The sequence below is a fragment of the Camelus bactrianus genome, chromosome 11, assembly GCF_048773025.1.
Source record: "Camelus bactrianus isolate YW-2024 breed Bactrian camel chromosome 11, ASM4877302v1, whole genome shotgun sequence".
In the NCBI taxonomy this organism is placed as follows: domain Eukaryota; kingdom Metazoa; phylum Chordata; class Mammalia; order Artiodactyla; family Camelidae; genus Camelus; species Camelus bactrianus.
In genome coordinates, this window is record NC_133549.1 from 66,187,964 (window position 1) to 66,210,343 (window position 22,380).

Genomic DNA, 22,380 nt, shown 5'->3' on the forward strand with positions numbered 1-22,380 from the left:
ACAGCTGTAAAAAGGAGAAAACAGTGCCCACCTCACTGTCAGGATTATTGTCAGGATTTAAATGAGCTAGTAGAGGTGAAGCACAGTGTACACAATAAGCATTCAGTAAGTGTAAGTTCTTATTATCACTATTTGTTAGTCACTTTGTCAGAAGTTCCCTGAGCTGGAGGCCACTGCAGAACTCCTGAGTACTCATGAACTTATAATCACATTGACTACTTCAAACATATTTTAATTATAGAATATTATCTCAGTGTTAAATTTCTGTTCTTGTGCTAAATGTTCAATATTATAGATAATTTAACTAGATCTGCATATCAGGTTGCATCCTTTTCCCTACACATCTCCTATAACATAAAGGGTTTGATCAGGTGAACTCTGTGATCGCCTCTATTCTAAGAACCAGAGTATGATGAAGCTGACATTCCCTTGATTTGAATCTGAATTGAGACATCATCATCTATTTAAAGGAACCAACTAGTATGAAAGGGGAAAATCTTGTTTAGTAAATTTCTTAGGCCCAGCCTTTCTCAGGAGAGCAAATAACAAAATGCTAGGATGAAATGAGTTACATAAAATCCACATAAAAATGCCCATGCATACCATTTTTATTGGGAAGTTACAAGGAGAATGTGAATCTAATATATATTGATGAATTATTCAACTCTATCTCAGTCAGCCTGGCTGACTGGGTCACAGGGTAGGAGTATTTTTCAAGCACTCCCAGAAGGCTCCTGAACCCTCTTGAATGTTGGCCTGGAGGTTATTTCTGATCAAGTATGGGCACCAGAAATCTATGTAAGAAGGGAGATAGGCGCTTCCTCTAGGAAGGGGAAATCGAAACCATTATGAGATGCCCCAGGGGATCATTTAAAACCCTTTAAATATGTGTCTTGGGAAAAGAGGACTTTATCCTGACTAGATTTCTGACCTGGAAGTGCCTTCAAAGACAAAGCAGGGTGAGGTCATACACAGGGTAAAAGAAGTAGAAAGGAGAGTGAAGGAAGTCCCAGTGAACTGAGACCAGTGGGTCCAGGAGAGTTTGAGAAGCCATATGAGATTTAAACAGGGAGGTTTATTTATACCTTTATGATACATCTATGATCTTTAAGGAAGTCAACTGATTGCTCAGAAAACACTTAAGATGCACCTAGTCTAATGCACTATCTACTAATTCCATCAACAGCCCTGACTAAATAAATCCAGGGGGCAGTGGACATTTGGGTTCCTCCCACTCAGGCTATTGGAGGCTTTCAGTCACCCCAAGATTCCCCATTGCTTAAACATTTACAAGTTTATAGGGGCAAATACTTACAATGTTACCAAATGGAGGAGGCTTTGAAATGAATCTGTTTGACCAAAACTGGAGAACTGTGTTCTCCTGTGGGTTTCTCTTTTGTGAAGACATCAAAAATCTGCCTCTCCTTTTGTCAGTCCTTTGACTCATCAGGGAGAGAGAGATCAGAGGAAACATGGATGGCCCATAGCAAGTTAGCGTTTCCCACTGAAATAAACAAATTCCTTTGGCTCACCCACCAGCCATGGAGCCCTGGCCAACATCTTACAGAGGACAGCACTGGTTTCCAGCAGAACAGGCCAACTACCAATTCCATTCTCACACCTGACATTGTCCACCACACCCCCATAGAAATGTTATTTTCTAGAAACTAATAGAAATTGGTCCTTAAGACACTAACCTTGTGCTTGTCTTAATACACGCTGAGACATTACAAATTAACACACTGTAAAGCAACCGAATTAAAAATTATGTCCATGCACACAGTCTTACCCACGAAAACATACATCTGGTACTCCAAATAATAGGCAACGCTGGATTCTAAATCTGTCTTAATTTATAAAAAGCCAACAAGCAGGCATGGATATAAATTCTCACTTCTTCAGGCTATGGCCACCCTATCCTATCGTCCTAGGGGTGGACACAATTGGTAAGGTATTTATTATTATTTAAGGACACGAAACCACCGAAGGTGGCATTTTTCGCTTTCACCTTCTTCCATCAAAGGTGGATCCTACTAATAGGAGATTCTGGATAGTAACCATAGCGCCTCTGTCCCCAGCTCTGGGGAAAGCCTCATCTTAGTAAGTGGCCCTCGGCGCATCCAGCAGATCCGCCAGCCACGCGGAGGCCGCGCAGCTTCATCATTAATGCTCCTGAAGGACAATAGCTCATCAAGCCCCACCGAAAGCCCCGGACCCGTCGCGGAGCCTGGGCTGGCGGGGGATGAGGCTGAGCGACTCCTCCTAGAGGTGGTTATGTGGAGAAGGAGCAATCCCTTCTCCCTCCTCCTCCTCCCCCCGCTACTATCCGCGGCCCGGAGAACTGCCGCTTGCCGCCATTGACACGCACAGATAGAACCCAAAGAAAGGCAAAGAGTCCTGCCCGGCACCGGCGCCGCGCGGGCCGAACCTGCGCCCGGGGAGCGGCGCGCAGAGGGCACCGGGCGCCCCGAGCAGGCGGCGCAGCACCAGGTGAGCCCGCCATAGCTATGGCATTATTGTTCAGGGGGCTTCGGGGTCTGGAAACAAAACGCGCCGTGGGGGCAGTGCAGGAGCCGGAGAGAACCCCCCTCCCTCTCACCGCCGCCCAGCCCCGGCGGGCGCACCCCCGAGAGCCGACCCTCCCCGCCAAAAAAAGAAAGAAAAATTAATAACTCAAGGTGCCCAACTTGCTTCTTCAGGAAATAAGGGGTGGGGGGGGGTGTTGCTAAAGGAGCGGTAAAATTCTTGCGGCCAGAAAGGAGACGGGGGCATCTTGGGCGATGAGAGAGAGAGAGGAGGAGAGATGCGGGGTCCAGCCACGGGCCCCGGGCGAGGGTGGACGCGAGGGAGCGGAGGGCTCCTGGGGATGCGGAGTTGGGGGCGCAGAAGGGGGAGGAGGGAGGCGCCGGGCTGCTGAAGGGGACTGGTCCGGGGGCGTTGGTCTGTGCAGGAGCCGAGGGAGCCCTGGCAGGGCCGCTCGAGGGGCCTCTGAGGGTGCCAGAGGCGGGCGCCGGCTGCTCCGGGCTGACAATGGAAGGGGCGCGGAGGCGCCGGGCGGAGGGAAGGGTCCAGGGTCCGGGGGCGGGCCGCGCCGGAGAAGGTCAGGCCGGGGACGCAGGCGGCGGGGGAGAGGGCCGGGGGCTGCTGCGCGGTGAGCGGGGCGCCGCGGGCGGCTGAGAACCCCGGGCCCGCGCAGAGGAGGGCTCCGGGCCGGGCACTCCCCTCCGGTTCCCTTTCCGGGGCGCCCGGTACCGACGCGCGCTGCGCTTTCCCCGGGAAATGGCGGCCCCTCCGCTACTCGCCTGGGCAGTCCTGGGTCCCCGCTTTGCGCGGGAAAAAATAATAATAATAAGGGGAAAGGGAATAAAAGTAAAGTGGCTGCGACGCAGAAAAGGGCTGCGCCAGGCGCCAGACGCGGGGCGAATCGCGTGCGGGGCGCGGCGCGGGCGGGGACCGGCCCTACCTCCTGGGCGTCCAGCCTGCTCTCCAGGAGCAACCTAGTTCCAGCCTCGCCCGCCTCCTTAATCGCGCCCGCGGGTGTCTTTCCCCGCCTTTCCTCCTGGGGGCGCCCTCTGCTCCTGCCCTCTTTGTTTCACACAATGGCCATAAGGGCACTGAAACCCAAAGGGCCAAATGCGTCTCCTCCTCCAGCAGTTTCCAGCCCCTCATTCTTCCTGCCCTGAAATGGGCCACCGCGGGCTTGATTTAGGCCCGGTCACTGCTGGGTCTATTGGCAACGGCCCCAGGGTGGGGGAAGGAATGAAAAAGGGGCAAGAAGACATGGGCCTAGAAACCAAAGCCTGGGTCCACGTGTGTTTGTGGAGGTCCAGCAGGGACCACAGCCCCGAGGCCCGGATGGTAAAGTAAAGGCGGTTCCGGTTTTGCAACAGCGCTGATGAACTGAGGTATTGGTCCAGCCTCTCAGAGTGATTCAAAACCCGGCACAGGTCTAAGCCCCTGGAGACCTCAGGGGCCCATTACCCCAGAGGCGATCGGTCCAGCATGGCAAACGGTTTCTTCACTTTGCTCATTTGTGTTTGTGTCGAAATGCATTTGTACACTCACTGGGCTGCACAGTTGCTACTGAAACGGTTCAATAGGTGAGAGAAAAAGAGACATTATTAAGAAGAGCAAACGTGTGTTCATTTATGCTGTTTCTTATTTAGGAGCAGTTTCTTTGTGAAACACGGACCAAACTACACATAATTCTCAATTTGTTCATATTTAGCTGAAAGTTATCTCTTACCTCTTTGGAAAACTCTTTTTTCCTCAAATAAATATTCACAGCACCAAGATTTGGAACCACACTCATGGATTTTTAGAATTTCCTTAGCCCAAGATTATCATATAAATAAATATAGGCACTGCCTGGAGGAAAAGTTTATCTTAAATCATATAATTCACACCTTTAAAACCCCTATTTCCTGGATCTAAATTTCCTTTAAAAATATGCCCAATTCTTCACTCCAGTTTTTCCTACCCTGTCACAGTTCCTCCTCACCTGGATCCATTTATTGCCATGCTTTAGACATTAATGGTTTCCTCTATTTCAAAACTCTATAGAAGAATTTACCTCCTTGGATCCAGAATGTTCCAAAGATTGTGACCCTATTCCCTCACCATTCCATCTTCTGTCTAGTTCCCAGGGATTGTGAGGTGCCTTCGGTCTGCTGTTTCCCAGTAGGTGGGACACCCTGCTAGCTTTTGTCTGAGACAACCAGGTCTGTTTTCACTGCCTCCTGCCAGCAAGGCAGGAGAGAATCCTGTTGTAGGCAACTTTAAATGAAAGATATCTGTAACTTGTTCAGGGGGAGGAATGTGCAAAAAAAAAATCAACCAATTTTCTTAAGAATATTTTTAGTCCTCAAAGTCAGATGCTGTCTTGGTAAATGCTTTGGAAAAGTGTGTATTGCACAGAGATGAATGAAAAACTTACGGTTAGAGATCATTGGACAAGCATTTATGGAGCACCAACTATTAAACACTTCTGGTTGGGGAAAGAAATGCAAATATGACGAGATCATGGGCCCTGCTCTCAGCTTTCACCTCCAAGCCTAGGAAATAAAATATATATGCAGATAAAAGAAGGGGGAAAGTGATTAAGATTGGCAAGTGAGTGGGAAAATGGGTATTTTTATACACTGCTGACAAGTGTGTAAATTGATATAGCCAATTTGGAGGGCAGTTTGGCACTGTTCAAATTAATAACGTGCACATTCTGTGACCCAGCAATTCCATTTCTTAGTATGTATCCTAGAGAAGCAGACACATGTATGCAGATCATGTAATTCCCTTCCATGGCAAAGTTTTGATAGTTCTGAAATTGAAAACAATCTGATGGCCGTCAATAGGGAATTGCTAAATAAACTCTGGCACATCTTCTGGAAAATTAGCAGCAGTTAGAAAGGTTGAAGTAAGTCTATATATACTAAGACAGATCATCGGACGTATTATTAACCAAAAAAAAGCAAATTGCAGAACAATATGTGTTGTATGGTACCATTTATGTAAAAACAAAATTCTGAATGTCTATAAGAATGCATACGTAAATGGATAGGAAAGGTGTGGAACAAGACACCCACCCGTAACCATTGTTACAATATTTGAAATTTTACAACTTGAATGAATTTATATGTTGCTTGGATAACTAAACACAGTTCATTTAAAAGTGATTGATACTGTGTAATAAAAGCCATAATTAAAATGCTACAACAGTTTTTAAAGGGAGAAGAGAATTCTAAGCTGGGAGGGAGGGACTGGGCGAGGCTTCACAGAGAATATAGCAGGATTTGGAGGGAGAAAGGGAGTGGGGACAAAGCAGGTAGAAGGAATCCTGCCGCCGACACAGAGCGCACCAAGGCCCTCCTCTTTCTCAGCCTGATGAAGTGCATTCCCTCGCAGGCCGAGCCCTGGCCTGGCCTGGCCTGGCCTGCCCACCTTCAGGCTGGGGAGGGAGCTAAATGAACAGGTCACAATTGCTTTCATTGCTACGATTCTATGAATATCTTAAGTTAGATGTAGCAGGCAAAGAAGAGCCACTAGAGGACATGAGTTCTAACAAGGGTGTTGGAAGGTGGTATTTTAAAAAAGAATGTAGTGGAAACTTGAGGACAGGGGATTATTTTCCCCCTGGACGCACAGTGGGATGTATATTGGGAATTAGATAGAAGGGAAAAGCATTTGAGAAGATAGTTCATCCTTCCCCCTCTGCAAATTACAAAATGAACCCCGAAATGCTTTTGAAACAGATATTTAAGGTTGGTTTCACCTATTCATTCGCTCATTTAAGGAATTCGTTGAATGTCAGATGTGTATGTAGTACTCTGCTAGGTGCCAGAGGGGGTGAAATATGCGACCGGGTGTAGGAGAAACAGCCCCAGATCAAAGTTCCAGAAGGCGGGGGCCAAGGGGCTGGGTCTCGGTCTGGTCTCACACAGATTGTGTAGCCATGGACAAGTCGTTTTACTCCCACCCCTCACTTTTATTGTGGCTAAAATTGGGGGAAGTTCTAAATGACTGGTCACTCAGGTCCCTTGCAGTCTTAGATTATGATTTTGTGAAATCTCATGAGTCTAATATTGGGACAACTGTGAATTCCCAGGCAGAGGGAATGTGGGGAATCTGGCATTAGAACAAGAGGGGACCCCAAAGTGCCCAGCCTGAGAAAAAACAAAAGTATGTGCTGTCACAGAGGTTCTGAGTAGACAATGTGGCTCTCAGAGTTCTCCCAGGACTAGCATGTCTTTACATTAGCTCCTGAGATCAATGAGAGAAACAGGAAGACATCGCTGAGTTTTAAGCCTCATGTTACACACACATCCAGCACTATGGTATTATAATGGGTGCTTTTGAATTAAAATGTTGGCCTGCGTTCTGTGAAAATAGTCTCTAAAACTGCTTCTTTTGTGGGAATAAGTCACAATAGCTAATGTTTATTAAATGCCTCACTGCCTGCCAGGTACTGTTCTAAGCACCTTAAATGTATTAGCACGTTTGATTCTTACAGCAGCCCTATAGATGGGTACTGCTGTTATACCCACCTAACAGAAAAGAAAAGAAAGGCTAAGAATGTGCCCGTGGGTGGTGGACTGAGGACTCCCGCCCAGGCAGCCTCACTCCACAGCCCCACATCCTTACATGCATGTGGCGGGAACAGGAAGTGCCAGCGTTCTGCTGATTCTCAGATGATGTTCATTTTAACATGAGTGTATGCAAATTTTATTTTAAAATTCCTCTTTGCATCACTATTTTACCTGACTGTGTCAATAAAAGATAAAGAGCATCAGATTGAGCCACATCACACTGTACTTTAAACTGTCTTGTCACAAAGTATTAAATAAGATAAATTTGGTGGTTTCTCTGAAGCCCTTACTGTTCATTTATCCATCTCATCATCCATCATACTTTGCCCGATTTATTTGACTGGCATTGCCAATTTGGACTTGGAATGGAGTAAGTAATTCAAGTCAAAATTCCCGTGCTTTGACAGAATGTGTGTGGAAATAGACGTAGGACCAGCCTCATACAGGGACGTTTACTTCAGTGATGCCAGAAGAGTTAGCTACAGTGACTGTATTGTTTAATCCAAAATTGTAGCACATGGTCTCACCAAAGATTTGGAGGTCGTTTCTGGATACGAGAGGCAGTCCTGGAGATATAGTTTCGATGCCTAAATGTGGGTTACTTCCATGACAACGGGACAAAAATATAACAAAATGAAATCAAACTTATCTGGAAAACCCAGCCCCTGTTTTCTCTGGCCTGGCCCCAGTAACGGTACATACACAGAATTATGTAACATATTTTGTGCTGCCTTCACTGCTCAATAAAACCGTTACAGTAAATAGTGGTGGTAGACTATGAAAAGGTAAATTCCAATAGCTTATACAATACACAACATAAACTTTTAGATGAGACGGTAATTCACGGGGTTCCCCACCAGAGTGCTGAACTTCCAAATTGACCAGTCTTCCAGAATTTCAGTGAGATGGTCATCAACTCAGGCATTGCCCTTTTGCTTCTAAACTGGATTTTCATCTCTGACTGTTTAGTAAACAATGCAGATCATTGTCTTGGGGTGGAGAAAGAGGCAGTCCATAAACAAAGTAAAGCAGTTTTTCAGACCCACTTTTTCTTTTCTGTGCTTGTCGTGGGTGATTAAATCATGACTTCAAAGGAAAGATCGCCTGGATATGATTTAATCCTACCCAGTTGTATCATCTCTATGAATGTAAGTGACAGATGAAGGTGGGGAGTCAGAAGGAGTGACACTTTGAGCATCTTCTGAGAATAGCAGCAACTTTTTAGGTCAGAGAGGACCTCAGAGGTAGGCTGATGACATGGTTGTCCAGTGGAGCTCCACAGGGTCCAGCGTTCCTTGGAAGCGCAAGGCAGGAAAGGGTGGGGACCAAGCCATCAAGCATCCCAGTCCTTCTCCATGCCAACCAGCATAGCTCCCCCGCTTCCATGTGTTATATAGACTAGAGCTTCTGAAAGGTTCTTCTTTTTTTTTTTTTTTTTGAACAAAAGGGAGGTTCTGAAAAATCAACTGATTTGCCCAAGAGCCACAGCAGGTCAGTGCAGACCTGGAGCCCCCTTCTCCGCCCCACCCCACCCCCAGTCCACTGCCTCTTCCGTCCTACCACCATGATGTACCCTAGACGAACAGCTGGTTCCACTCACAGACGGAATGGCACTGCATGGCTGGGGGTCACCCTTACCTGGTGCAGGTGATACAACATGCCAGGGCCCGGGGCTGTGGGGGACCCACACAGCTCTGACCAGGGAGCAGCACTACCTGTCACCAGCATAGAATACTGCAACTGAAGCAACAACCCCCCAGCCACTTGTCCCCACAGTGCAGCCATTGCCTTAGGATGGAGAGTAAGGAAGACAGGGTTGGGAGGAGCAGGCAGAGGGAGGGATGGAGGAAGAAGGGTTCCGGGACGGCTGCCTCTGCTCAGAGCACAGTCGATTCTAGCTTTGAGAGCCCATAACTGGCCTCACCTGTGTACTCGGTTGCCCAGGAGTCATGGATGTCTCTCGGATCCCCTGGTGGGTCAGGCAGCACCAGGGGCTGCAGCCCACCCACTGGCTGGTCCTGGTCCAGTCACCCATCCCCAAAGGGAGCTCCCACATGCCCTCACTCCCACTGAGCAGCTCAGCTTGGTTCGGAGCCAGTTCCCTGCTTGGAGCAGCAAGACAGGTCATTGTATAACAGTAAACCTCACTATTAATTTGAAACTATTCAATTTTAAGGAAACAGGATAGCTTGCCTACTGTTCCAATTTGTTAATTCTCAAAAAGCAAAAAGACAAAGCCAGGCTGGACCCAGTGAAGGGTTTTGTTTTTATATTGTTTTCCATGAATAAATCGACTCAGGAAAGCAAACCAATTCATTTTCTTCTGGGGTCCATGACTAACTCAGAATCAAACAGAACTAGAAGTATTTTTATTCATTCATTTATATTCATTTCTCATCCAACTAGTACCAATATATTTATATTAGAAAATAATATAAGACTAATAGCAAAGGAAAAAAAAGACTCTGAGCTCTGGATCAACAAGACAGAACGTGTTAAAAAAAAAAAGTCACTGTGTCCTGCAGTGGCAGCAAGTATCCTAAATCCACTTCCTGGCTGCTCCATCCCACTCTCTGCTTCCCCATCCTGGCTAGAATGCTGAGAAAGCCATATATCCTCTGCCTCTGAATTATAAAGAACGTGCTGGCAGTTGAGTTTCCCGCCAGATTATTCCAGGACATGACATGAAATGCTTTTTTAAAAGGGAATGATTTGTAATCCAATAGTATAATTTAAATAAATTGGGTTAATGCTTGGTTCCAATGTTCATGGTTGGTTAATTTGGTTAATTTGATCCGAGTGTCATTTTGATGAAATTGCATTTGATGTAGCTCTTTCCGTTATAAATTGTTAATGTGCGTTAACATATACGACGATAAAATTATTGACTCTTCTCATTCACTTAAAGGTGGCCTTGGAAGAAAATGGTTTGGAAAGTATTACTTGTGCAATAATGATTTGCCCTTGGAGTTCATAAATGGAAGTGTAATAGAGCAAGTGATTTAGCTAGTACTACTGAAAATGGTTTTTACAGCTACAAAATAATGCTAATAAACTACTATTATTTTGATACAGTACTTAGGGGAACACACCAAAATATTTTAGAATTCTATCAGGTGTAAGGCTAAGAGATTTTTTCCAGACCCTTTACATATATATTTCTACATATGGTTAATATATTTATATTGAATTCCCTCATATCCTACCTAGTTTTATTTCATCTCATTTTATTCTCCCAAAGGATAGTTTTGAACTGACAAAGTAAAGATGCTTCATTACACTGTCTACTTCATTTTTTCATAAATATTTACAGTATAAAATATTTTGAAGCACAATACTACAGATTAAGGAAATATCATGGGAACTAAAAATGAATAAATTGAATAAATTTCAGCAATTTTAAAACAGTACACGAATCCATTAAGGGATGACACTGAATTTCATGTTTATGAACATTTCAGAAAACATTTAAAGTTTTTTTAAATTCATTTCCATCATTAAAAAGCTATAAGACCTCTTATTTCTAGATTTAAGGGAATGATCCCAAAAGAGTATTTAAAATAAGCCGTCTTGTCTTTCTAGATCCCTCGTCCAGGTGGTTCTCCAGCCCAGCTAAACTTCACCTGTGACACACTGGCCTATAATTATTGCTCCCAATCTCAAATGCTGACTGCTCTCTCTCTCTCTTTGTAAAAGATGCTTTGCAGAAGCTAGACAGCAGAAAAATGGTAGTTTGAATCGGGATTGCTGGCGGCTGCTGAGGGACCATCTTGCCAGTTGGCTACTTTGTCGTGTTCCTCATCGGTTTGCATATCACAAAAACCTCAAGACGTTGTGTGAGGCATGAAAAATAGTTTACTCTTTATCAGCTCTCTACGATTGAGAAAGAATTTATTTAAATGAAAGGAAAATATTGGTCTAAAGTACCCAGATTAGTTTGTCTTTTCATGAAGACAGTGTATTAAGTAGAGCTTGCTGTTTCTCCCCAGAGCAATTCATTCAGTAAGGGCAAATGCTTGGGACTTTTCCTCTCCTCCCATCTGGGATTACAGTATAGTTTTAAGTATTGTTTATAGGAATCCCATATGCTATAATCATGAAAATACGAACACACTGAATCTGATTCTATTACATTAGTGAGCCTTACACAATCTCCTGATGTGAAATTGTATATGCCTCAATTATCTCAAGACCAGTTAGTTTCCAGTGACTCACCTGGTGCTGAAAGTAATCTAAATTTTTCAATATGAATTCTTACTCAATTACAAAGCACTAGAGCTTTTTCTCTTTACTGGTGTACTCATTTCTAGGCTAATTCCCAAATGATGTTTGTTAAGATGTTAAATTAAAATGACACTTTCAGTTTCCAGTTCTCAATCATGGACTCTGAGCACATGAGCGTTCCTCCTCTGGAGTCCACAGAAATAGTGGTAAAGAAGTGCAAAGAAAATAAACACTTCATAACCAAGGGGCAGGGGCTGGTGATGGTCATCAGCAGATGGGAGATTTCAGCCAATTTCTGGACGATTGAAAGTACATAGGGACATGTGGACGACATTACAGTAAGAGCCACAGCTAAGAATGAAGCAGGTGGGAGCTGCCCTGAAGGTGGGCAGGGTGAGAAATCGAGAGTCACTGAAGGTCATCTCCAGAACAGCTCAGTGAATTGGCCTCTCTCCCTGCCCTCCTCCTAGTAGAGGTTCCAGCAATCTGCCATGTACCCTCCAAACTAACGAGCTGAGGTTTCTTTTCTAAAGAAATCGAACAACTGCAGGGCTTGTCTAGAATTTGGAGGATGGGTATGGCTCTACCAAGTAAAACTCCCTCATTCTGGCTTTTGGGGGCTCCCAGTTCCTAACTGGGCATCCTAAGGTGATGCCTGCTAGTTGGCATGCCCTGTGCATGTACCCAGAGGTCTCATGCCTACCAAACAATAGCTGAGGAAAGCTTGTCTACCCACCTTGAATAAGAACCCTTGCCTTTCATTCTTAAATATGAATTCATGACCAAAGATCACCAGGCATTTAGGAAAAACCAACATGAAAAACAATGAAAATAAATAAATAGGACAACTGACTGAATAAAATAATTTAGAGAAAGAAGATGACATAAACACATCCCAGCTAGTTTCAGAGAGATGGGAAGACATGGTGCATTCATAAAAGAACAGGATGCTGTGAAAAAAGAACAATCAGAGAACAAGAAACAGCTCTTGGAAATTAATAATATGATCCCCAAAATTAAAAATTAAAAGGACTGAGAAATGGAAGGAAAAGAATAAGAGATTTAGGGAAGCAATCCAGGAGATCCAAACCCTGGTTTACAGGTAGCCCAGTAAGAGACAAGTAAAGGGAGAAGTGGGAGAAATAAAGAGGTGGGAAATAAACAAATACATAACAGGGAAAGAATTCTGCGAGTTATGAAGAGTCTTCAGATTGAGCAGTTTATCACAAAGTGCTGAGCAGAAGGAAAGGAAGGAGGGACCCACACCTAGACACATCCTTGTGAAATTTTAGAACATACAGAGAAAATTTTAAAGCTTGGGAGGATGAGGCCACCAAACTTCTCTGTAACACTGGATGCCAAAAACGATGGATCAATGGTTTCAAAACGCTGAAGCAAAATGATTTTGATGCTGGAAATTTTGAGGCTAGAAACTGCACCAAATGATAATCCAAAGATCATTCAATAAAGACAATTAACTTTGTATAAGAAAACAAAGTTTACTTCTCCGTACTGTTTCTGAAGAGTTACTGTTTTTGAGGAGTGGGGCAAATAACAGGAAAACAAGGGAGGAAGCCAAGAAAGAGGAAGTCGTGGCATCAGGGATGAGCTGGGAAGACATTTCCAGGATGACCCAGAGGTAAAACACTCTACACTGGAGCCCAGGTCAGAGGGCTCCAGGAACAATGTGTCTGGGCAAAAAGTGGCCCCTGCAAAGAACAGTGTGACTGAGAAGCTGGGTGATTTTTAGAATATGGTAAAGGCACATTTCTCTTTCATCAGCAAGAACAAAGGAAAGTACAATCGGCGCTCATAATTCACAGAGTCCGTATTTGCGAACTCGCCTACTCGCCCAAATTGATTTGTAACCCAAAGCCAATGCTCGTGGCGCTTTTGCAGTCATTCCACGCACAGAGCAGGAAAAAGCTGACCCACCCATTGTGCACCTTCCCAGCCGAGGTCAAACAAGGCCACACTCTCTGCCTTCTTGTGTCATCTCCCACCCTGCACATGACAGTCCTTTTAGTGGTCTATTTTTCACATCTTTGTGCTTTCTGTTAGTGATTTCACTGTTTAAAATGCCCCCAAGTGTAGTCTTCAAGTGCTGTCAAATGTTCCCAAGCACAAGGAGGCTGAGATGTGCCTCATGGAGAAAATATGTGTTCAAGCAAGAGTTTTGGTGCTGCTGGCTGTGAGTTCGATGTTAATGAATCAACAAATAAGGTGTCTTTAAACAGAAACACACATCAAACGAGGTTATGTATTGATCCATTAATGAAAATATTGTGACAGAGGCTCACAGCAACCTAACCCTGTTTCCCCAGGTATAGTTGTTCCATATTCATTAATTCAGCGTCCTGGCTACTTTTTAGAACAGAACTGCTGTGCATAACAAGGATCGTCTGTAATTACAGACGTACTTTATTTTATTGAGCTTTGCAGATATTGCCCTTTTTTTTTATACAAAGTGAAGATTTGTGGCAGCGCTGCCTGGGGTTTGAGCAAGTCTGTCGGCACCATTTTTCCAACAGCATTTGGTCACTTCATGTCTCTGTCACATTTTGGTAATTTTCACAGTATTTCAAACTTTTTCATTACTATTATATTTGTTATGGTGATCTGTGAACAGCGATCTTTGATGTTACTATTGTTTTAGCAATTTTTTAGTAATAAAGTATTTTTTAATTAAGGTATGTATGCTTTTTTTTAGATATAATGTTATTGCACACTTAATAGACAACAGTATAGTAAAAACATAACTTTTATATGTGCTGGAAAACCAAAAAATATTTGTGACTCATTTTACTGGGGTGTTCTGGAGCTGTACCCACAATGTCCCCAAGGTATGCCTGTAGTAACTTGGGCAGGTGGGGGAGGCTCTCCACGAAAGACGTGATCCAAGTGGGAAGCCAAGTTAAATGTGGGATGATTTTGAACAAGTTTTCAGAACCAAGAGAATCCACTTCTTGATACTAAGACAAAAGGGTCCTAGTGTTGGACCACAGAGAAGGAAGTGTGAAGCTAGCATCCCACTCAATTCCGAAGGGAACAACGTTTACAAAGTCTTAATCATATAGATGCTGTGCATTGGCATTTAACTTTCACAATTAAACCTAGGGACAAAATGTGGGAGATTTCGTTGTGATTACAGAACAAAATACAAATGTTACAAGTCGTGATAGTGGAAAGTATAGAAGTTAGAGGTGGAAGTAGGGAGGTGTAGTCGGGAGGAGAGGGCCAGGGAAGGACGCAGGAGCACACAGCCCCATCTTACATGACAGCGGCTCAGCAGACAGTACCTGAAGGTGGTGGAGTCAGAAATAGGGATTGACGTGTATTATTTAAAGTTTTTAAGGCAAACAGTGGAGAAATTAAAATAATACATTTCTTCACCTTTTTGCTTTGCTTTACTAGGTGCAAATATTAGATTTAAAGATAAATTCAAATTTTAAAATAACTTCTTTAACTTTCTTGTTTTCCTGGCCTCGGGGTGACCCTGAGCTAGTCGTAATGATATGTTTAAGCTTGTGTAAGTTCACAGAGAACTTAGGATCTCCGCCATTGTTTCGCAGAGCCTCCAAGGCCAGAAGAAATGCCTTCCATCCCATTTATTAAGTGGTAGGTCCCAACAACTTAATAAGTGTTTCTGTCCTAACAATTTCGCAGCTGTTTGAGAAAATAATAATACATGAATCAGAAGAACAGAGAATATTTGCATCCCATTCTTAAATAACTATGGTGAATTACAAAGAGGATTTATACACCTGTTGGGCACTACACAGCTTCTCCAATCTTGGAATCCAATTGGACACCACCACTCTAATTTTCTGTTCCATACTGATTTTCACCTGGCACTTGCTTTTAACCACAGCAACAGCCAAAACCTCAAACTTTGCAAAGTAATGGTATCACCAAAACGAACAGTACAATCTACCGTGAACCACAAGGAGCTGGTAGTTGTGGGGACCAGCAGAGGTCGACCATCACTGTATTTCACTTGAAAGCTTAAACATCCACTGCTGTGTCCCAGGTCCCTTGGCACACAGTTTGGGAACTGTGGCTCTAGCATCTGTCTAAAACTTTATTATGATCTGTCACGCAACTTCATTGGAAAATATTTGAGGACAAGGGCCATGTCTATTCCACAGCATCTAATGTAGTTTCTTATTCGATAAATGCTCCATAAATACTGTCTTTCATTGAATCTATGATGTCATAGATTGCAAGATGCATACTGATTTCTAGAGATAGTAAAATTTTTTTTAAAGTACATCATAAAATCAATGAAATACAGTAGTTATTTGAATAGGCTGGTGTGAGTTTATTGCCCATGTCTGAGTCAGTGCTGCAATTTAATATTTACCCTTGCGATATCTGTAAAAACCTAATTTCATCGGTGTTCTTATGGGCTTAAAACCCAAACATAAAAATAAATCCTAAAACAACAGAGGCCGATATACCCGCTTCCCCAGCACACACAAAACCAGTGGTCTCCCAACTGCTGGGCTCCTGGCAGTGAAAGGGAGTGAGCAGGCGACACCGCCTTCTCCCAGCTTCTTCCCTGAGTTTCGAGTTTTATTTTCCTGTTCCCCCCATCACCACCACTTAACATGCTTAGAACTCTCCTATTCACTTTGCGAGTAATTATGAGAATTTACACCTTGGCTGTACCTTGGTCTTGCAGATATGGAAGGACGGGTATATTGTGGACCTAGGTTGTATCCCGTCTGGTTCTCATTTCCTGCTAAGTTCCCCACATAGTCTGTATAACTACTGGAAGAGCTTCATCCAGCCGTATTCTTTCTTCAAACCTATAAACAAACATCAGGTACTATAGTCCTTAAGCTTTGCCTAATTAGAACAAAACTTGTTTTAGAGCAAAAGGTAAATAAATGTAAACATTTAAATATCAGTCTGATGGAAACAAATTTCACATTGCAATAGTTCTTTTCTCTTTCAATGAGTGGCCCTATGCAAAGATTCAAAATCACAGAAAGTAGGTAAAACCCATTCAAAATGTTTAACTCCTGATTTCCCAAGATTGCACAGAGTCAGGGGAAGGGCTGGCCTGGAAAAGAAGGAAGTTAGGGGTTATCATTTTCACCACTCCAGGCAGATTCCAGCACGGGCTGGGGGGCAGGTGGGCTTTAGGAAGCAGGGTCTTCTCTCAAGGGGTCCAAGGAGGCACAGCACTGCCCCCATCCATGGTTCCGGCAGGTGTGACATGTCGGCTGCTGTGAGCCTCCTCTGCTGCTCTGAAGGGTCCACGGAGGTGGTCTGATTCTTCCAATGTGCAGGGGCCTCCCAGTCCTCGGGCCGGGAGTCAGGCACCCAGCTGCTTGCACTCAGCAGGACGTCTGAAAAGATGGGTCCCCAGGCACCAAGAAAGCTCCAGTTCTACTAAAGCACATGTAACAGTCGGTCTCAGGCTTAGGCTGAGCTAATGGCGCTGCATCCACAGCTCTTTCTAAGGCCCTAACCTAGAGGCAAGTCTGGAAGAAAAAGAAAGTCCTATAACAAAGTGCTGTGCTGGGGGTGATTCCTGAATATTACTGTTTACAGTATTCAGCGCATGTGTTCTTCCATTTGATCTAACCCTGGTTTTCCTTTCTTGGCTGTTTTATCTTCATGAACGTGTTAGGCATCAACCCCCTCAAGTCCCCTGTTTTCCCTCTAGGGCCAGCCCTGATTTCCAAGTTTCAGGGCAATTTGTAACTCCACTCGGCTGACATTGGGAAAGTCCCTGGGTGGCTTTATCCTACACTCCTGGTCTTCCCCTGTCTGTTTTCATTTGAGAAAAACGTATTGGAGATGGGGGGACGAGGCGGCTCGCTCTTGCGGCGTCCGTACTCCCTGGGGTTTTCTCTCTGCAGGAGAGATGATGACCATCCAGCGCACATCGCATCCACAGAGCGTGTCCATCCTGTGACGGGCTTTGCAGGTGGTTTCCTCAGCAACCAGACCTCTAATCCTCCCCTCCCCCCACTTACCAGTAACTGCAAAAAAGCACATACTTGGCTTTGTGGTGACACCAGTACTGACATATCTTTCTACACCCGCACAGGCTCTTACCTCTTTAGAACTCACTTCTTAAAGAGACTAAGCTTCTTTTCCAGAACCATTGAAGGTGCATTTCCAAAAGCTGGAATGTTTAAGACCAGAGAGATTTTCAGGATCCATCAGTCACCTCCCTGTTTTACAGCTGAGGCCCACATGAGTGACACCCAGCACTCACACAGCTGGTCCTTACAGGTGGGACCACGCCCAGGGCTTCCTGCCTGGCCCCAAGCTCTTTCCGCTGTACCAGGGGCCACCTCCGTTCTGAACACCACCACCGGCTAGCCAACATGTGCCATGTAGCTGTCCCTGAGAACAGGGACCCTTTAACGTTGCTGTACGTGTCCCCTGTCCCCAGGGACAGGGCTGACCACCAGCGGATATTCTGTACAGTTACTGACGCCTGACCTAAGTTTTTTCAGCATGAATTGATGGTTATAATCCTAATATGCAGCTGCTTGCTTCATCAAAGAGAGAATAGCTGTAAATGGATTTATGAGAGTTCACAGCAAAAGCGCAGAAATGTGCAAGTTCTAAAAACGGTGATACTGGTTTATCCCTATGCCTTACTGTGAAAAGGGATCATGTTCTTAGGCTATTTGCTCATCTTTGCCTGTACTTAACTTTGATGAATATCTACATCTCTTGGTGGTAAAATGAAACATAAAATAAGAGTGTAGTAAGTACATATGAGCATCCAAAAATAATTTATGTGAAGTATGTAGTAAAATGCCTCCAACCCGAATCATTCGCCTCAGGGATAAGAGGGTGTTGAGAATGGGGTTTGTTGCTAATTCCCTAGCTTTTATAAAACACTCCTCAGTCATATGGAGTAATTGGATGCTTTGGAAAATTAAATTCTGTGTTCATTCTTCCATCCAGACTAAATAAATCCCAGGTTTGAATCATTCCTATCAGCCATGTGTTTATTTAGCATTTTCTCCCATAATATTTCTACCCATTTTCTTAGGCCTCTTCCTTGCCATCTTGGCTGTTGGTAAGCTCACCTAGCCAAAATCTGAGATGGCTGCATCAACAGACAGAACCAATTTTAATTAATTTTTGATTTTCTCATTTTCCACCCCCAAAGAATGTGGCCACTGAGACTGATGTTGCCCTTGAGCCAGAGAGCTTTAATTCATTAACATATTTCCTAGAACTTTTCTGTTTCCTTTTCATTGCTCATCTGTCCTTTGTAATTTACTTTTATTTATTCTAGCTTCGATTCCCTTTTTGGTGACAATACTCCCTCCAAAAACAGGTTAAGCTCTCTTACAATTCTCTGAATCACTTTTAGCTTACAAAGACTTTTTCAGAAGTATATAATTATTTTATCTTCACACAAAAGATAGCTTCCTGAAATAACAGTGACATATACATGTCTCTCAGTGAATTGTACTGAAGTCACCTCTTTGTGCTAATTCTGAAGTTTCTCCCCCAAATCAGCCTGGGTTCCTCAACCCAAGGAGCAAAAGCTTGGGTTGCCTTATGGCTTTTAATTTGCCGTGCTTGCTTACTCTGCATTAGCATGTTCAATAAAAATGCGTCTTCTGGCATGTTTCTGTTTTTAAGAATGCTACATTATTGGAGAACTGAGAAAAGTGTTTCCAACTGACAAGTGTACATCAAATCTGAGTTGTTGGTCAAAGCTAACCATGACGATAGGTGTGGCCATATCAAGTTTGTACTGTGTATTAAAAGAGGCAGAAGCAAATTAGGGCAAAGAGGAACCATATTAGTTTTCTTATTGCCGCTATTACCGATTACCCCCAAATTTAGTAGCTTAAAGCCATACAGATTCCTTCTCCTACAGTTCTGGAGGTCAGAAGTCCAAAGTCACTTTCAATGGGCTAAAACGAAGGTGTCAGCAGGGCTGGTTCCTTCGCGAGCCTCTGCGAGGAGAATCCATTTCCTCCTGTCATCCTGTCACTGCTTTCATCTCCAGCCTCCCTCTTAAAAGGACCCTTGCAATTACATTATGCCCACCCAGATGATCCAGGATCATCGCCCCCATCTTAAGATCCTTTGCTTAATCACATCTCGAAGGTCTCTTTTGCCATGCAAGTCACAGATTCACAGGTTCTGGAGATGATGAAGTGGAGGCTGACCACAAGACTGTGAGCTCTTTCTCTCCTGACAGTTTCATGGTCTTTCCTACTGAGAGCTTGACAGGGCGGGGAGTTGTTTTTGGGTGGGCCTGCCGGTGCCCAGCTCCCCGCCCTCCCACAGCACCCTGTAGGGCCAGCCCAGTCTCAGCTGCCTCCCCAGGGCCTTCAGGTGTGTCATCTGGGCTCTAGGGCCGTGCCACCATTCCCAAGATGTCAGCCAGTCGCCCTTCCTCACCCCACCATCTTTCCTTTCCAGCATTGACTTAGTGCCAGGAGGCCACCGTGTCAGCAAGCTGAGAGGGAAACTGAGGCAAGATGTCGGGCCGGAGCGGGAAGAAGAAAATGTCCAAGCTGTCACGTTCAGCCAGGGCTGGGGTCATCTTCCCAGTGGGGAGGCTGATGCGTTACCTGAAGAAAGGGACGTTCAAGTACCGAATCAGCGTGGGTGCTCCCGTCTACATGGCCGCAGTCATCGAATACCTGGCAGGTAATGTGACCCCACAGGCAGGTGACCCACTCCCAAATCCTACCCTCCCTCTGTGTGGCCCTCCTCACACAGGCTGCGCAAGGAAGCTTTGATTCACCCTGTGGCTGTCTCAAGGCCACTGTGGGCAGTGATGGGATTTCAGCGTGGCTACTTGGCTAAAACCAACTCCTGAAGGCTTTACAGGAGGGAAGAGGGCATAGAAACAGAGGACCAACAAGGAGGGAAGAGAGTCCACAATAAAGTGGCCTTTCTAGACCAGCCCCAAAGAAAGTGTGTCTTGCTGTAGACAAACGGAACATGTAAATTTCTGGGTTCCTGCAGAAGACAAACTATGGGGAAGATGGGGCTTGCTGTCATTTTGCAGCAGGGGTCTCCACCTTTACCTGTGTCCCCACTAAACATCAGTTCTCCTGCTGTATTGAAACTGGGACTCAACATCCATAAACAATGCTGACCCCGGCACCAAAGGCATCGGCAGCTGCTCTGTGAGGCCTGTAACGTTCTAACTTGACTCCCCCTCACAGAGATGGTTCTCTGTCTATAGTGGGTACATAGGAAATTGTTTCCTTTATTGGTTGTTAAAATTATTTTTTTACTAAATGATGACATTTTTGCTGTGTATGTTTTTATATAGTTGGGTAGCTTTCTATTTAAGCTTCTTTGTTGTTGCTGTCCTATGTCTTTGTTAAACAGAAACCAAACTTCACAATACAGAGACTACTTTTAAATATATATATCTACACACAGATATAAAATATATAAGAATAAAAATGTATAAAGAAATGTGATTAGTTCCTTGAGGGGTCATTTTAGCCATGAACAACAAGTTTCTGACTTTGCCCAAGGTTAACAAATTCCTCAGACACCAGGATTAAATCCTGGGTAAGTCCACGGGGTAAAAAGCAAACCTCCCCAAGCTGTGTACCTGGGAAGCTGAGCCCCCTGCAGCCACAGCATGAAAACCCCCGGGGGCATGGCTGGACCCAGTCTCTGTCCCCAGATCCCTCCTTCCCTCCTGTTTCTCCCTCAAGAGCGGCCGCTGCCTCCTCTTTAGCTGCTGGGTCCTGTTCTGTCCTCTTGGTCCTCCCTGCTCACCCAGCAGCACTTGCCGATGAGAGGTTTGCGTGATCCGCCTTCTCCCCCTGCACTTCCGTCAGGCAGACCTCAGCATTTTGAGTCTTTCTCTTGTGAAATGAAAGGCTGGTTCTTGGGCTAGAAGGTTTTCAGGAGGATCCTTCAGAAGGTTGGAGAGAAGGGCTGAGGAGCCCTGAAAGTCAAACCAATCAAGTGTGGTGGAGCAGTCCTTTTCAAAGTAGAGATCATTCCAGGGATCTTGTCAACAAGGTCAGGGGTGGGGCCTGAGAGTCTGCATTTGTAACACGCTCCCAAGTGATGCTGACACCGCTGGCCCAGGGGCCTCGGGGAGAAGCAAGATTGCAGGCAGTCTTTCAGCAGCAGGTCTAAAGCCTGGAGGACGCTTGTTTAAAATGCAAGTTCCTGGCTGCACCCCGGGGGTCTGACCCACTGGGTCTGGAGTTGGATCCAGGAATCTGAAGGGAAAATCTCCTGGCTTGGAGGGAGAGGGGGAACTTTGAAAACGGTGGCTGAAGCTTTAAAACAACCCATTAGGTCCATATCACGCACTGATACTAGAAGACCTTAAGTAACCCAGAGATTCCACAGCCTCCAAGCAGGGAGCTGGGGTTCCCTGAGGTCCTTCAACCTTAAGCTGTACATTTTCTGCTTCACTTCACTGCCCCATTGTAATGTTTGTATCATCAAAATAATTAGTACTTCCTGTGCCTCCACTTGGCGAACATCTAAACCATGCATAATAGGATAAAATGTAGCTTTTTCAACCGTTGGCGACTCTGTTTTTCTTTGGTTCAGGTATATTAGGTGAAAAAGCTTATGTTTGCCTTTTCATTCATTCAACAAAGATTTGTTGAGCATCTAACCGTCAGTGTGCACAGTAAGTCCTTAGACTCTTCCCTGATAATAGCATTGGGCCATGTATATGCTTCTTCAGTTATCTTGGATTAGAGCCACCAGACCTCACAGCAATGCATACTATAGCCTGAATGTCACTTTCTGGACTTGGAGCCAGCACATCCTGAAAGATTTCTCTTGTCTCTCAAAGCAGAATGTCACCCTGTTTCTCATAATCTTTCATTCACTCAACATTTATTGAGCACATGCTATATGCCAAATGTCATCCAAGACACTGAGGATACAGCAGAGACCAAGACAGACAGGAGCCCCTGCCTTCAAGCAGAATGCATTCTGGAGGGAGAAACAGCAGGCAAGGAGTGCAGTGTATGCGGTGCATCAGTGATATGCGCTTGGAGACAAATAAAGCAGGAGAGGAGATAGGCTGTTCCAGGAAGCAGGGAGCTGAGGGGAGGCCTCACTGAGGGGCTGG

General features: G+C 44.7%; 1 protein-coding gene across 1 annotated transcript in view; it reads left to right on the forward strand.

Annotated features, from left to right (window-relative positions):
• Positions 1–2,313: 2,313 nt before the first annotated feature.
• The window catches only part of MACROH2A2 (macroH2A.2 histone), a 43,185-nt gene continuing 23,118 nt past the window's right edge, over positions 2,314–22,380 (forward strand). Inside the window, exons 1-2 of the mRNA XM_074374129.1 lie at positions 2,314–2,490; positions 19,728–19,958. Coding sequence (XP_074230230.1) covers positions 19,787–19,958 — 172 coding nt within the window. The 5' untranslated portion in view covers positions 2,314–2,490; positions 19,728–19,786. The remainder of the gene's footprint in view (positions 2,491–19,727; positions 19,959–22,380) is intronic.